General features: G+C 55.6%; 7 protein-coding genes across 7 annotated transcripts; 3 read left to right on the top strand and 4 right to left on the bottom strand.

The window, feature by feature from the left end:
• Positions 1-1026: 1026 nt before the first annotated feature.
• E0L32_001380 (uncharacterized protein) lies at positions 1027-2857 on the bottom strand (the record flags this gene model as incomplete). Its single annotated transcript, XM_031135452.1, has 4 exons — positions 1027-1628; positions 1727-2314; positions 2380-2552; positions 2625-2857. 4 exons carry the CDS (start codon positions 2855-2857, stop codon positions 1027-1029), a joined length of 1596 nt encoding a protein of 531 aa, XP_030991894.1.
• A 1798-nt stretch (positions 2858-4655) lies between these two features.
• On the bottom strand, positions 4656-5951 carry E0L32_001381 (uncharacterized protein; the record flags this gene model as incomplete). The annotated part of the gene is made up of 2 exons (XM_031135453.1): positions 4656-5520; positions 5593-5951. 2 exons carry the CDS (start codon positions 5949-5951, stop codon positions 4656-4658), a joined length of 1224 nt encoding a protein of 407 aa, XP_030991895.1.
• Positions 5952-6518: 567 nt separating this feature from the next.
• Positions 6519-7658, bottom strand: E0L32_001382 (uncharacterized protein; the record flags this gene model as incomplete). Its single annotated transcript, XM_031135454.1, has 1 exon — positions 6519-7658. One exon carries the CDS (start codon positions 7656-7658, stop codon positions 6519-6521), a length of 1140 nt encoding a protein of 379 aa, XP_030991896.1.
• A 1694-nt stretch (positions 7659-9352) lies between these two features.
• On the top strand, positions 9353-9841 carry E0L32_001383 (uncharacterized protein; the record flags this gene model as incomplete). The annotated part of the gene is made up of 1 exon (XM_031135456.1): positions 9353-9841. The coding sequence occupies one exon, from the start codon at positions 9353-9355 to the stop codon at positions 9839-9841; it is 489 nt and encodes a 162-aa protein (XP_030991897.1).
• Positions 9842-10607: 766 nt separating this feature from the next.
• Positions 10608-12034, top strand: E0L32_001384 (uncharacterized protein; the record flags this gene model as incomplete). Its single annotated transcript, XM_031135457.1, has 2 exons — positions 10608-10763; positions 10838-12034. The coding sequence occupies 2 exons, from the start codon at positions 10608-10610 to the stop codon at positions 12032-12034; spliced, it is 1353 nt and encodes a 450-aa protein (XP_030991898.1).
• Positions 12035-12662: 628 nt separating this feature from the next.
• Positions 12663-13157, bottom strand: E0L32_001385 (uncharacterized protein; the record flags this gene model as incomplete). The annotated part of the gene is made up of 1 exon (XM_031135458.1): positions 12663-13157. The coding sequence occupies one exon, from the start codon at positions 13155-13157 to the stop codon at positions 12663-12665; it is 495 nt and encodes a 164-aa protein (XP_030991899.1).
• Positions 13158-13431: 274 nt separating this feature from the next.
• E0L32_001386 (uncharacterized protein) lies at positions 13432-14408 on the top strand (the record flags this gene model as incomplete). The annotated part of the gene is made up of 2 exons (XM_031135459.1): positions 13432-13567; positions 13627-14408. The coding sequence occupies 2 exons, from the start codon at positions 13432-13434 to the stop codon at positions 14406-14408; spliced, it is 918 nt and encodes a 305-aa protein (XP_030991900.1).
• Positions 14409-14462: the final 54 nt, after the last annotated feature.

Here is a 14462-nt window from a genome sequence, read left to right on the forward strand (position 1 = left end):
AAGCCGCCCCTGGCTAAGGTCAATAGCACGGGCAGAAGAAGCTTGCAAGCTTGTGACAGCTGCAGCCGGAGGGTCTCTAGCTTTCTAGACGGGGTGCAGACAGGCCTGAGGTGTTGCAGGTGGTCGCTTCAGAGGGCTTTACAGGACGCGCCGCAGAGGAGGCATGCAAGCTCTACGTCACCTGAAAGGCTGTGCCAGAAGAGCTGCTGGGCAGTTGATCACAAGCAATCGTCGATGGATGATGTCGTGCTGAGGAGAGAACCACACATTCTGGTCCACACTGACGATTGGCGGAAGAATTACGGAAGATCCACAGGCGCAGCATGAACAAATGGTGAGCGAAGCCCATCCACTGCGACAATACTGACGGGAAATCCTGGGGTCTCCGCTCAAGGCCTAGAAGCTCCCTGGTGGAGTTGGAGAGGGATGCAGATGGGGGTCGGCTCATTTGGCCGAGTTCGGGCTGTGCTTTGCGTGGAGCTCGTTCTTCATGTGACGGCGCCAATTCGCCAATAAAAAACACCATCTAACTATCTCTCTTGTCCTCGATTCAGTTGGAGACACATTGTCCCATCGTCAAACCTTCCGTGATTCGAAGCAAAGCTCTTCTCGTCCCTGGTGCCGTCGTTCTATCTAGTCCCCTAACCCTCGACAGACATGGGTACAATCTCCGATCGCACCCTCCAGCCAGCATCTTTCGTCTTCGTCTCTCGCCTGTCGGCTCTAGCCCCGAGAGTGGCTCCGGTGGCCGACCTACAACGGGCTAGAACGCACCGTCTCGGAGTATATCTCGGCCATCGGCTGGCGGCTGTCCGAGAGAGGCACATTCTGTCCTACTTTAGATGACAGATGCACCAAGAACGGTCGGTGGTCGTGACTACTACAGCATTAAGAAACAAGAACTTCACACATCAGAGTCTTGAATTCAAATCAAGTTCCAATTTGTTCTATGCAGCAAATCCAAAAAAAAATTGACGCCCCCCTAGTCCAGTTTCTTTGCCCAAGTCCACTAGCACCACCACACAACTAAGCCTTCTTCGCCCTCCTCTCGCCGCCGCCCGGGATCGCAATGGGGTGGCACTCGGTGTTGTAGACAAACTTGTTGGTGTGGTCCGCCTTGACCTGCCAGTCCTCGTCCTCGGCCTGGATCAGGTACGCGTACTTCATGACCTCGGCGAACAGGAAGCTCTCCTGGAAGTCGGTGAAGCTGCCGCCGTGCGGCGCGTTGACGTCGCTGATGCTCGAGAAGCCGCTGCCGACCGACGTCGTCGCGTTGATGGCCACAAACGCCTCCCACGACCACTCCTGGTACTTGGGGTCCCCCGTCGCCCGGTACGCGTAGTAGTAGCTCTCGATGACCTCGGGCCGCAGCACGTACGCGCTCGAGTCGATCCAGAACCCGGCCTCGTCGTAGAAGGCCGCCTGCGCCGCCGGCGCCGGCTTGTTGTTGGGCGCCGACGGGTCCAGCCGGTTGTCCTGCCACCGGAACGACTCCGGCCCGATCTTGGTCTCGGTCGCCGCGTACGTCGCCCGGCACGCCGCCGTCAGCTCGAGTCCGAACTCGACGTACCGCGGCTCGTCCAGCGTCAGCCCGCCCAGGATGAAGTTGCCGCCGTCAAAGCATGCGACTTTTTTATTTGGTGCGCCGTGCTGTCAGCCAGAGATTCTCTCTACATGTCTTTTTGTTGTATGAAGATGGGATGTTGATACGAGGTTGTAAACTTACGATGCTGCGATACAAACATCAGGGTCTGGTTGTTGAACATGGCCAGGAAGGTCAGCTCTGGGCGCGTGGTCGGGTGCGACGCCAGGTGCTCGATGGACGAGTCGACAGCCAGAATCCAGCGGTCCTTGTAGTGCGCGAACCTCTCCGGGTCGTACAGATACATCTTGATCAGATACTCGTAGAAGCTGTCGTCACCACCGACCCAGCCGCCGTAGCCGTCCAGGAACTTTCCAGTGGCGATGTCGACATTCGTGCCGATCAGGCCGGGCCACGGCTCGCCCAGGGCCGGTTGGGGATTGAGGAGGTACTCCTCGGCCTTCTGAGACAGCTTGGCATACTCCGGGTTACCGGTCAGGTCGCTCAGCCTCGTCCACTCGAGGACGAGGGTCCCGATCGTGGCGATTCCGTTGCTTGTAGAGTTGTTGGTCCGGGGTGGGCCGAAGAAGAGCGTGTTGTCCGGGATGCCGCTGGGCGTGTCGAATCCCACCTTGAGGTTGTCAGCCAGTCGTGTCGCCTGCTCCAGAATGGAGTCGATCAGCTTCTGATCCTTGGAGAGGCCCTTTGCGGGACCTTTGATCAGATCGTAGGCTTGTGAGAGGGGTTGTTAGTCTTCGAAAGTCTTTTTACAATGCTTTCCCTATGAGGCTGCTCACCCGAGAGAAGACCGCCCAGGTAGCGGATGGTAGTCTCGAAGAGGGACACCTCGGTCGAGGTCTGGTCAAAGTTGATCTTGGGCACGTAGTCCAAGATCTGCTTGACGACCTCCTTGTTGCCCATGACAAGAGCCGTGGAGAACGCGTCGATCGCACTCGCGCCCCAGCCATTTCTATTGATATCCTCCAATTAGCTGTCCGGCCGCTAAATTTCACCATTTCACCCTTGAGGAGCTGCTTCGTACCTATCATCTTCGTATCCGTTTGTGACTGGCCTCAGGGAGTCGTGGGGGAAGGCATATTTATAATAGCCATCCCACCCCCTCTGGAAGGCCTCCTTGACAGCATCCGCCCTCTCGGCGTTGGGATGATAAGTCACCTTGCCGCCTCGGCGCAGGTTGACCTGTGCGATAGGGCTGGCCAGAGACAGGCCGGCGAGGCCGGCCACGACGATCTTGAGCATAGACGACCAGGTCATGGCTGTGCTATTCAGCGGACCTGTTGGGCAGAGAAATGCCCTGTATCTCAGCCAATGCAAATGGAATCTCTTTGAGAGGCAATGGCCCTGTATGCTGACAAGAATACAGCAAGATGATAGTCGGAAAGAAGATAGGACCGAGCAAGGGTGGAGATAAGAGGTGGCCGGACAGCCCGAGATTATATAGAGGAGCTGGTATAATAGGGCTGGTGACAGCAAAGCGGAAAACCTGGGAAAACTATATTGAGAAGGAAGTGGAACGGGGAGAAGAAAAAGTAAAAGGAGCGAATCAACTCAAGATCAAAAGGACCATGGAACCCCGGATCCTGGCTGCAATGTAACAAGCGTGATTGCTTGGTGCCTTAGCAGGCATGAGGCCAAACCGGGATCACGACATGAAAGTGCACATGCCTTTTCGAATGCAGCAATGGGTAGTCCAAATGGCTTAGGATCTACCTTGGTGCCCGCCCATCAAGGCTTGGCCGCGTTGTGTCCACCTGCCACGACGGCATTTCCATGCTAGCCTCTCTTGAGTAGCTCAAGATTCCTCGGCCGTGGTTCGGCCAGCTCAGACACTACCTGCCTATTGAAGCAGGTCTGTCAAAACTATGATGATGTTGCTCATGGGGCAGACCCTGTAATATGACCTCAACCACTTGATGGGGGGGATCGGCAGTCAGAGTAACCCTTGGGGCCAGGGGGGTGTGATGGAGGAATGGGAAGTGCGGAGAAAGCCGGTGAGCCCGTGCTTTACACTCCTCTATGGCCCTAGACCTTGAAAAGGTGCCTGACGATGTCGACGGTGAAGGTGGATATGCCTCTTTGCCGCGGGCGAGGTTTGAGAATGTTATTCTGTTTGCAGTCGACCGTGGAAGTGAGGAAGAGGAACGCGAACCTTGGGGCTCAGGTCGACCCAAAGGTCGGGCGGAATTAAGGATCCAGAAAAACGGGGAAAGAGTGGCACGTTTCTTCACCAAGGAGTGTAAGGTATATGAGGAAGGTTTATTGCATGTCTGCGTGATCACTTATATGTGCGGCACAGCGAGGGGTAGGTAGGCAAGGTAGGGCAGCAATGATGAGAGGCCACTTCGCACGAGCATCCCCATCGCTCCCCAATTTCGACCAGCATAGAAGAACGGTTGGGGGAACAGAGCAAGCCCAGGGATGTGGATATGTGGATCAACGGTTCGCCTGCGCATATTCCTTGCAGTGAAGCTCATATTGCAGAGTCGATAGGCGAATCTCATGGATAAAGTGGATGTTCACATACAAGATCAAGCGAGCGCCGAAGACTGCGCTTGGTGTGCCATCAATGCGGAGCTCCGACGGCCTGGCCCGGCTGATTTAGCCCTCGCACCCCCAGCTCCATGTACCGCGCGGGAAACCCCCATGATCACAGGGCTGTCCCTGCCAGGATCGGCTCTTTACGGCAGGCCGGAGAAGTCACACAATCCCGCGGCGCCTCGATGCTTGGCATCAGGAGGTTGTCCGTGTCGTCTGACAGCACCGACCGGGAAGAAGATACAGACCTGAGTCAACCGCGGTAGTATGCTTCAAAATTGAGCACTTTATCAGGGTGCGAATTGTGCTCTGCAACCGATTTCATCTTTCTCACATGGTTACGGTTCCTGTGCAACTAGTTAATGTTCGCGTGACACCCTAACCCCGCTGACGAGGTTTTGGGCCCCGGCATCATGCTTGTGAACGTCACACCTTGGCTTCGGAATGAGTTGAAAATTCTGCTTGCGCTGTGCCATCAGGGTCCGGATGAATCGCTCTTAGCGGATGGGAAGTTGAATCATCCGCTTTCTCTGAGTTTCGAGAGAGCCGCCGCAATCCCGTCGCTGAGCTGCTCCTCGGTTCGTTGGGCTGGTTCTTTCGCTGCTTCTCGTTCTCTTTTTTCCGTCTCAGCAGTGTTTATGGATGCCTCCATAGCAGCGGCGACCATGGCTTCTTCATCATCCTCATTGTCTGGATCCCAAATCTGGTACTGCCGCGCCTTCCGTGGCTGCTGACTCGACTCTCCGGATGGCGGCTCTTCACCGGTGCTGGCGGAGCTGGCCCTGCCGGCCATTTCGCGGAGGGGCACCCTCCCGATGGGTACAGCTCGATCAATTACCGAAGGGCCAGATCTGTCGAGGCTCGAAGACCCACGGTCGTCTCCGTCTCCCGACCTTGCAATCTTGCGCTTGGCTGCCTTCTTCACCCGGAAAGGCTCTTCAACAACCTTGCACCAGTTCTTGACTTTCCTCTCTCCCCAGCCACTAATGATAGCCACCTGCTCGGGGTCTGCGTTGATCGCATTCCGCAAGCTGCCAAAGCTGCTCACGAGCGCTATGGCGTCGGCCTTGTTCACGCTGCGAGGCACCGTCACAAACTCGACGAGCTTTTCGGCGTATGTCGTCGCCTGCTGCCCTCGTATAGCGGCGAAGTTTGCATGCTCGTACGACTTGTAGAGCTCGAGATAGCGAGCGGCCTCCGCGGCCGACCAGCACAGAATGATGGTGACGTTGTTGACGAGGGAAGTCTTGGCCAGCTCCCGCAGCGCGTCTTCGTGGTTGGAAATGTCGACCATGGTCAAGAGGACTCGCAGGTTATATCGTCCCTGCAAGTTCCTGATGCGTGTGTAGATGTACTCGGGATGAAGGCGATGATACTTCAAACTGCGAGTCGAAGACACAAGCGTCAGTTTGGCTCATGTATGGAATCTTGTCCGGAGAGAGGCATTCCCATACCTCAAGAACAGTGCGCATGTAGTCAATCCGAGGACGTAGTCAGCAGGGATGTCGCTGTATTCCCAGGGCAGAGACTTGAGGCACGCCAGGACCGGGTTGCCCTTCTGGCGCGGCGAGACCAAGATGGACGATCCGGAAGAGCGTCCTGGTAGCGCCTGGGGAGTAGGCTGGACGACCTTTGCACCAGATGCGTTCTCCGGGGGCGCTTTGTCGAGTCGCTGAGGTGTAGGTTGCTGGATCTTCTGGGGGGTTGGCTGCTGCACTCGAGAGCCGCTCTGCTGTGCAGGCCTGGACGAGGTTGCCGCTGATGCTGCCATGGCGGCAATCAGATCTGCATCGGCACCAAAGTCGTCGTCCATTTTCAATGATGATATCGGCGAAAATTACAGTCTCGGAGGGACATAGGTGGTCTTTACTGAAGACCAAACTCAGCTATCATCTACGAGGGTTGAAAACGCGACAGGGCCAGCATCGGACCCGTGTCGTGGTCATCACCAGTGCAGGGTTTAAAGAGCTGTTGCTGCCTTAGCGCGTGTTTTTCCCGACGCATGGCGGTGACAAAACTCCCCGCAAACGTCATCGCAGTGGGGCTGGCATGCTTCCATTCCAGGGTTTTCTTGTCTGCCACTTCGGTGTAAGTGGTGGAAGCAGGCAAATAGGTAGGCATTCTTGCTTGGAATGAGTTGATCTTAATTCAACATTATATTATAATATCATAATCCACGTTCTCATAATGCATGTCTGGAACAGAGCCCAGCCTACCCTGTCCCCTCGTCCTCTAAGCGTTCTCCGAGCAGAGCAAAGGCCTTCAACATCTGGAATCGTTGAACACCATTCTCCCCCCCCCCCTCAAAAAAAAGGGAGAAAAACCGATATACAAATGGAAAGGCATCATTATAAGATTTTTGTAACCAGAGGCAGTCCCGTTAATCCTCGGAAGGGGTTTCGTACTCGCTATCGGTGGACCTGTCGTCTCGCGCCATTGAGCCGTGAATCATGTAAAGGGTGCGTAGCCACATGTCGAACATCATCTCGATCGTTCTTCTTTCTGCCGGATTGTCGAATTTCTGGTGCAGCTGATCTCTCAGCCGCTCGTAAGCCTCGATCATCACCCATATTTGGAGTGCTGGAGTGTCAGAGCCCGGCTTGCTAAGCCGGCTACTCATCACCGACGCTAGCTCCTTGCTCAACAGATCAATGCAGATCTGGAGGCTCAGGCTGTCTGGCTGTGTTGCTGCATCGGAATCCCTGGCCGGCAAAGAATCGATGCTCATGGGCGACTGTGGCTCCGTTGAGAAAGAAACTGGCTTGAAGTAGACCGCCTCTTCGTCAAAGGCAACAAGAGTACCATCGTCAGAGGTGGGTGAGAGACCGCTTGTCGCCAGGCTGGAAGAACTCTCGTTGCTGAGCTCATCCGAGCTGTACCGCCGACTAAGCTCGTCTGAGCTGTACTGTCGTCTGAGTCCGACATGAAGAGTCTCGTCATGGCTTGGGGGCGGGGTTCCCGCCTGAGAATCCTTGAACATTGAGTTGCGTGATGCTAGCAAGGCTCTATACTGCTCAGCGAGCTCCTCAACGCTGATAGACTCCTCGGCTGGCTTTATCTCGACAGTCAAAGGCTTGCCCTCGAGTTGTCCGATAGAGTAGACTGGCGTCTTGGCTCGTCTCCTCATCGTCGAGGTAGTGCTTGTGGATACGGAATGGGGCACCGCCAACCTGCCCGGGGTGCATCGCGGTTTTTCATCCCCGACCTGCAGGTGCGAGAGTTCCGGGATAATATCAGGGATCTCCAGTTTGCGCCGCGAGAGTAAAGATGTGCTTATGGCGTGGGGTTTCCCGCCTGGCCGACGATAGTCAAGCCATTGAGGGCGGCTGTGATTGGGCGGTGCAGAGAGAGGTGCCTCTTCCTGGACGAAGACCTTTGGCGAAACATCGCATCTATTGTAGACAAGGTCGTCGGACACGGCAGACACGGGCCGTTCGGGCAGCTGGTTCCGCTGCCTGGAGACCTTTTGAAGCTTTCTCCTCAGCCTTGGACCATCGGGTTTCCCTGCTGGAGATGGCATTGCCAATGAGGATCTCCAGGATCTATCCATCATCTCTGAGTCGATCCGATTGCCAATTTAGGCGGCAGAAGGTGACGTTTAGGATAGAATAATACAAAGTGCAGGGGGGGCATAGAGAAATAAAGTTGGTGAAGGCTCGCCCTCACCTCATATAGTGGTACACTAAGTGGGCGGTTTGGGAAAAATGACGTTGGAAAAGCTGGTGTGGTGGGCTTATCTTTGCATCCTCTGATGTGAGCTCACATCAAGGATATTCTACCAATGCCAAAACAGGATTGCCACGATGTGATGAGGGTCCCCGTCCGGGCTCGGGTGGGCTGCCGGCACCAGATGTCATGCAGGCACTTATCCTGCAGGCCAAGCAGCCCTGCCACTTGGTTGGACCGTCGGTGCAGCCTGCAGCTCGTGTTCGATTAGCTCACCCCAAAAAACCAGACGAAGCGTCCTGTAGGAGGCGAGTACGAGGCGGAGGTTGGGTGCTTTTCAGCTCTACTGGCCGACCATTTCTTTTTTTTTTTTCTTTTCGCTTGCCTCTCTTGCAGGAACTGTCGGTGAGATGGGTCAGATCCCTCGTCGATCTCACCACTAACCCACATACTCTGTCTTGTGACAATGAACTGAACAAACGGGGTCGAGACTCAATTGTGCTCAATTACACAACATGTAACTATTGACAGACGTCTTCGATTTACTTTGTGGCTTGCAGCGAACGGCTGGGAAGCTGGGGCTCGATGGACTCAGGGGGGTTGGCGATCGTATTCAGCTTGCTAGGGGACGACCCGACCGTTGCATGGACCAGGGCCGGAACCCCTGTACGTGCATATGTACAGTGGTGGCAGGACAATGGTGGCAGGAGTCCAGCCTCCAGTCCAGAACACCCATCCAGTTAAGGATACGAGCATCATGAGAGGTCCAGCCCGGTTCTAGGGTTCCTGGACTGTCTTTATCCCAACCTTCCTCCTGCAGGGACAGTTGTACGTCCGTGCATGCTTGCAGATGCGAGGATGGAAGAATCTTCCAACGATCGAACGGGATAGCACGTACAGGCACGTTAACCGCCCGCTACATTAGCAATCAGTGACCAGAGGTGAGCTCTCTGAAAATCATGAGGCTTCCCAGGCCATATGCAAGTAAGTCTCTCGGCGCTAACGATCTCGACCTCGCCGAGGAAATGGTTAGAGAGAAGTCTTGCGATACAGTTGAAAGAATCACCAGAGTATGGAAGCATGCATTCTGACCAGGCTATGATTCAAGGTCCCCTGGAAACCCTCCCACCTTTCTGTACCTTTCATCTCTGTGGCTATCTGCCTACCTTACATGTATGTATGAAGTGAGGAGGAATGCGATGGGATTGGGCTTGGATACACCTTTCACAGAGGAGTTATCAAAGAAAGGCGACTATTCCAACTCAACTTGAAGTCTAAAGGAGGATGTACTTTGGTCGGAGTACTTTTGTTCTCTGGTGAACGGAGACGGATGGTGATCCCTGCAGCCCGTTGGAGGCGGATTCAACGGGGGACTTGATTGAGGAACACCCCACATGAGATCAGACCATGCTCCTACAGATTGCACGCCGAGCATGAACCTGCTTTCTCGCAGAAACAACAAGTTTGTTATTCCATCGAGGGCAACTTCCTCAAAGACATCGATAGACTCCTAGCCGCCTTTGCAACTCCCGAGATCAGGTCTGCATCATGGCTTCCAAGCAATTCTTCGACCCGCTCACCCTCCTCCGGGTCGCGCCGCTCGTGACGTCAACCTGCTCGCTATGGTACTGTGTCGACCAGGACCTCTTCCTCGGCCAATTCGTCAAACCTCACAACCGTGAGAAGGGCAAGGAGATCCTACCGGGATACTGGAAGACCTTTTTGTCGCCCGGACTCGCCGTCATCTTCGGGTTGTACGGCGCCTCCCTCGGCGCGGGAGTGGCCAATGCTCTCCGCGGCAGGCCCGCCGTGTCCCGCTTCTACGCTATCGGCGCCGCCTTCACCGCGGCCCACTTCCTCTTCGTGCCGCTCGTCATGCCAAAGATCCAGGGCATGGTTGATGACGAGCCCAAGGGACAGGCTTGCGAGCACCAGCAGGGCTGGCTCAAGGTGCACAGGATCCGCTCGCTCGTGGTGGACCTCCCAGGCTGGCTTTGCTTCCTGGCCGCGGCCCTCGAGTCTGTCAAGGCGATCTAGATGGACGGGATATAAGAGCGGCAGAGGAAATTCTCTACAATAAGAACCAAAACGGCGATACTGTTACAAGCATTCGGTCAACTCTTGTCTTCTAGATCTCGGTACGGGTTTGACACTTGGAGAAGATTAACAACTCCCTGAGCTCCGAGTTCGCATGTACATTCACGTCCTCATAAAGGCGTTCACATCACAGACCAACAAACAAAAGTACGCATAGCTAGTATTGAGAAGCCTCACGACGGGGCCAAATCAGAATCACTGATCCTTGATTGTCCCCTGTGGGAGAGCACATGCATGTGCAGCATGTAAGAATTTACCCGACGGAAAAACAGAGCGTGCCTCGCTGGCTGGACTGGGCAACCTCAAGCTTCAGCCAGTGCTCCCGTGGAACCCTCAATTATTTGGCAGGCACCGGAAGGGCGCTAAACCACCTCGATTCTAGAAGCCGCCTTCCTCTAGCTCGGGTAATTTCTCCATCAATCACAGGCCTCAAACCGGCCCCTCAATCTTTGGAGCCGCCCCTCCATCCTCCATTGACTACTTGTAGTCAGGGACATGTTTGGCGATGGGTCTTGTAAGTCGGCATTCCACAAGGGTGCCGGAGATCGGAAGGGACTAGTCCATGGCTGCTGCGTCTTACAAGAATTAAATACCACGTCTCTTGCCCCTCCCCGCTTCTCTCCATCTACAGACTTCCCCCTCTTGCGTTGCTGTTGCCCGTGTAGACCTGTAGTTTCGATTGTGAAGAAGCTCCAGATCCCACAAAATGCCCGAGATAACAATCACCGGCTGGACCACGAGGGATGTTCGGTTCCCGACCTCCCTCGACAAGACCGGGTCCGATGCCATGAATGCGGCGGGAGACTACTCTTCTGCCTACTGCATCCTCCAGACCGACTCCCAGTACACCGGTCATGGCATGGTGAGTTCCTGTGCCGTCGTCCTCGGATTGCCAAGTCCCGACCCAGGCATGCTGACCCTTGTCTTTGCGCCCAGACCTTCACCATCGGCCGCGGCAACGACATCGTCTGCGCGGCGATCAACCACGTCGCGGAGCGCATCAAGGGCCGCACCCTCTCCTCCCTCGTCGACAACTGGGGCCAGACGTGGCGCCACCTCGTCAACGACAGCCAGCTGCGCTGGATCGGCCCGGAGAAGGGCGTCATCCACCTCGCCCTCGGCGCCGTCGTCAACGCCATCTGGGACCTCTGGGCCAAGGTCCTGGGCAAGCCCGTCTGGCGCATCGTCGCCGACATGTCCCCGGAGGAGTTCGTCCGCTGCATTGACTTCCGCTACATCACCGACGCCGTCACGCCGGAGGAGGCCGTCGCCATGCTCAAGGAGTCCGAGGCCGGCAAGGCCCAGCGCGTCAGGGACGCCGAGAACAGCCGCGCCGTGCCCGCCTACACCACCAGCGCCGGCTGGCTCGGCTACGGCGAGGACAAGATGAAGGCCCTACTACAGGAGACCCTAAGCAAGGGCTACAGGCACTTCAAGCTCAAGGTCGGCAGCAGCGTCGAGCAGGACCGCCGCCGCCTGACCATCGCGCGCGACGTCATTGGCTACGACAAGGGCAACGTCCTGATGGTCGATGCCAACCAGGTCTGGTCCGTTCCCGAGGCCATCGAGTACATGACCAAGCTCAAGGAGTTCAAGCCGTGGTTCATCGAGGAGCCGACCTCGCCCGACGACATCCTCGGCCACAAGGCCGTCCGCGACGCGCTCAAGCCCTACGGCATCGGCGTCGCTACCGGAGAGATGTGCCAGAACCGCGTCATTTTCAAGCAGCTCCTCATGTCTGGCGCCATCGACGTGTGCCAGATCGATGCCTGCCGCATGGGTGGCGTGAACGAGGTCCTGGCTGTCTTGCTGATGGCCAAGAAGTACAACATTCCTATTGTCCCTCACTCTGGCGGAGTCGGCCTGCCGGAGTACACCCAGCACTTGAGCACCATCGACTATGTCGTCGTGAGTGGCAAGCTGTCAGTCCTCGAGTACGTCGACCACCTGCACGAGCACTTCCTCCATCCCTCTGTCATCAAGGATGGATACTACCAGACGCCGATGGAGGCCGGCTATAGTGTGGAGATGAAGCCGGACAGCATGGATAAGTTCACCTTCCCAGGTGAGCCCGGCGTCAGTTGGTGGAGGAGCGACGAGGCCAAGCCGATCCTCGAAGGCGAGAAGATCTAAGAGAAGCGAGCAAAAGAAAGGGGGTCAAGCACCAGGTTGCTTGTCCGCAGGGCAACGATGGCATCCTGTATAGCACAGCTCGAGACGATGCTGTCTATCCTTGTCTCCGCATAGGGACAGGCTCCGGACAAGGTCCGGATCGGGGGTCCGGCCACAAGACCCGGGGCCGCAGGGAAACGATGGCATCCTGTGTAGAGATCGAGTGTACGATCTTTCTACCCCATGCGTTGCGGAAGGGGGGTCCAGCCGCAAAAGAGCTGTTCCGCAGGGCAACGATGGCATCCTGTATGACCGAATAGAAAAGAGTCATCCCGTAGCTGCAGAGCATACCGAATCAACCATTATACAAGACTTTTTGAGCATTTGTTTTCCTTGAAAAGAATATCATATATTCAAGTGTCAAGGTAGGGTTCCTTCCGTATTTGAGCCTGCTCGCCACCTCGCCATGTCGATACATTTCTACATAGCTGCTATGACGGATCGAGTTCGTGACACGTCAACATTTGGACATCGCCCATTGAGGCAGAAAGAGGCGGATGATTTTGTACTGTCCTGTTGATTAAGTGGTGCCTTGCAACGGTACTGCCGCCACTTTGGTATTTGATATGAAGGCCAACCCGAGACCTCATCACGCATGACCTGCGGTAGCGACTTTCAATATCGAGTCCTCGAGGCCAGGGACGTGAACAAAGGTTATGCCTGCGTCCTGCAAGGCTATCCTCCCGGTATTCTCCGATACGAACTTCTCGGGTTCCATGACACCAACGTAGACGGTCTGGATCAGCCCTCTAAGACGTAAAATCCTTTGAACGCATGGGAGGTTGCCACTGAGTCGGTTGGAACAGGGCTCCATTGTGGTGTACAGCGCCATATGTTGAGGGAGAACCTCCGACAGACGTTCTTCGTCGACGCCGTGCTTCCGTGTCAGTTTGATGAAGCAGCATTGCTCGGCATGTGTGTTGCCTTCGAGCTCCAGTGTGTAACCCGTGGCCAGAACTTCGTTTTTCGTCGTGTCCACTAGAACTGCCCCGACCCGAAAGTTGGTGGGCTTGGGAGGAGACTGCTCAGCTAGGGAGAGAGCATAGCTCATGTATCCTTTGTGGTCGTCTGGCTGCAATTCCATCATGTATGTAGCAGGGCGACTTGTATAGGGTTGACGATGGCGCGGAGCTGAAGCTCACCAAGTGGTGGAAACTGGGTGCTTTTCAATGAGACAGGCCTACTATGTACCTCGGATGGGACCTATTGTTGCTGCTATCTTATCAGCTTCCCCGCCCTACGTCAGCCTGTACTTTTTGGAGCACAGGCCTAAAACCACCAATTTATATCAGACGCGTCAGGACGCGTTTCGGCAAACTCTTGCCTCTCACAACTCACAGAGGAGATCAAGATTCAAAATGGCGTCTTTTGAGGACGTTTCAGACAGCGAGACTCCTGTCATAGACCCGTACGAGGTCCTTGGCCTTGAACGTTCGGCTACCGCCGATGAGGTCAAATCCGCCTACCGGAAGGCGGCTCTGAAAAACCACCCAGGTAAGCCAGGTCTCGCAACATTGCAGGCGCAAAAGCTAATCAGGAAATGCGCGGGTAAGACAAGGTCGGCGAGGACAAGAAGGCCGAGGCGAACGAGAAATTCCAGGGTATTGCCTTCGCCTACGCCATCCTCTCCGATGCGAAACGTCGCAAGCGCTACGACACGACCGGATCCACGTCGGAGTCCATCGTCGACTCAGAGGGTTTCAGCTGGTCGGACTTCTACAGAGAGCAGTTTGAGGATGCAGTCTCTGCCGATGCGATCGAGAAATTTGCCAACAAATACAAGGGGTCCGACGAGGAGAAGGATGATATTCTCGTTGCCTACGAAGAGTCAGAGGGCGATATGGACAAGATCTACGAAACAGTCATGCTCAGTAACGTGCTCGAGGATGATGATCGCTTCCGCCGGATCATCGACGAGGCTATCGAGAGTGGCGACGTGCCCGCCTTCGACGCCTATGTGAAAGAGAGCAAGAAGTCGAAACAAGCCAGGATAAAGGCGGCGAGGAACGAGGGACAGGAGGCTGAGGAGTACGCCAAGGAGCTCGGAGTGCACGACAAGCTCTTCGGCAAGAAGGACGGCAAGGCAAAAGGCAAGGGAAAGAAGGACAATTCCGAGGACGCTCTCGCAGCGCTCATCAAGCGGCGGCAGGAGGACAGGGGAGCCAGCTTTCTTGACAGTTTGGCTGAGAAGTACGGAGCCAAGCCGAAGAAGAGTAAGAAGAGAACTGCTGGCGACGATGACGACGAGCCATCAGAGGAGGCATTCCAGGCAGCAGCAGCGAGGCTCAATAGCAGGAAAGGCACAGAGGCCAAATCCAAGAGATCGAAGCGGTGAAAGGACTTGATGGTCGCCATCAACACGGTATTGGCGTTTGGTCTAGGTTGGGTC

Source organism: Thyridium curvatum (genome assembly GCF_004353045.1).
Source record: "Thyridium curvatum strain D216 chromosome Unknown NODE_5_length_802575_cov_81.998223, whole genome shotgun sequence".
NCBI lineage: Eukaryota > Fungi > Ascomycota > Sordariomycetes > Thyridiales > Thyridiaceae > Thyridium > Thyridium curvatum.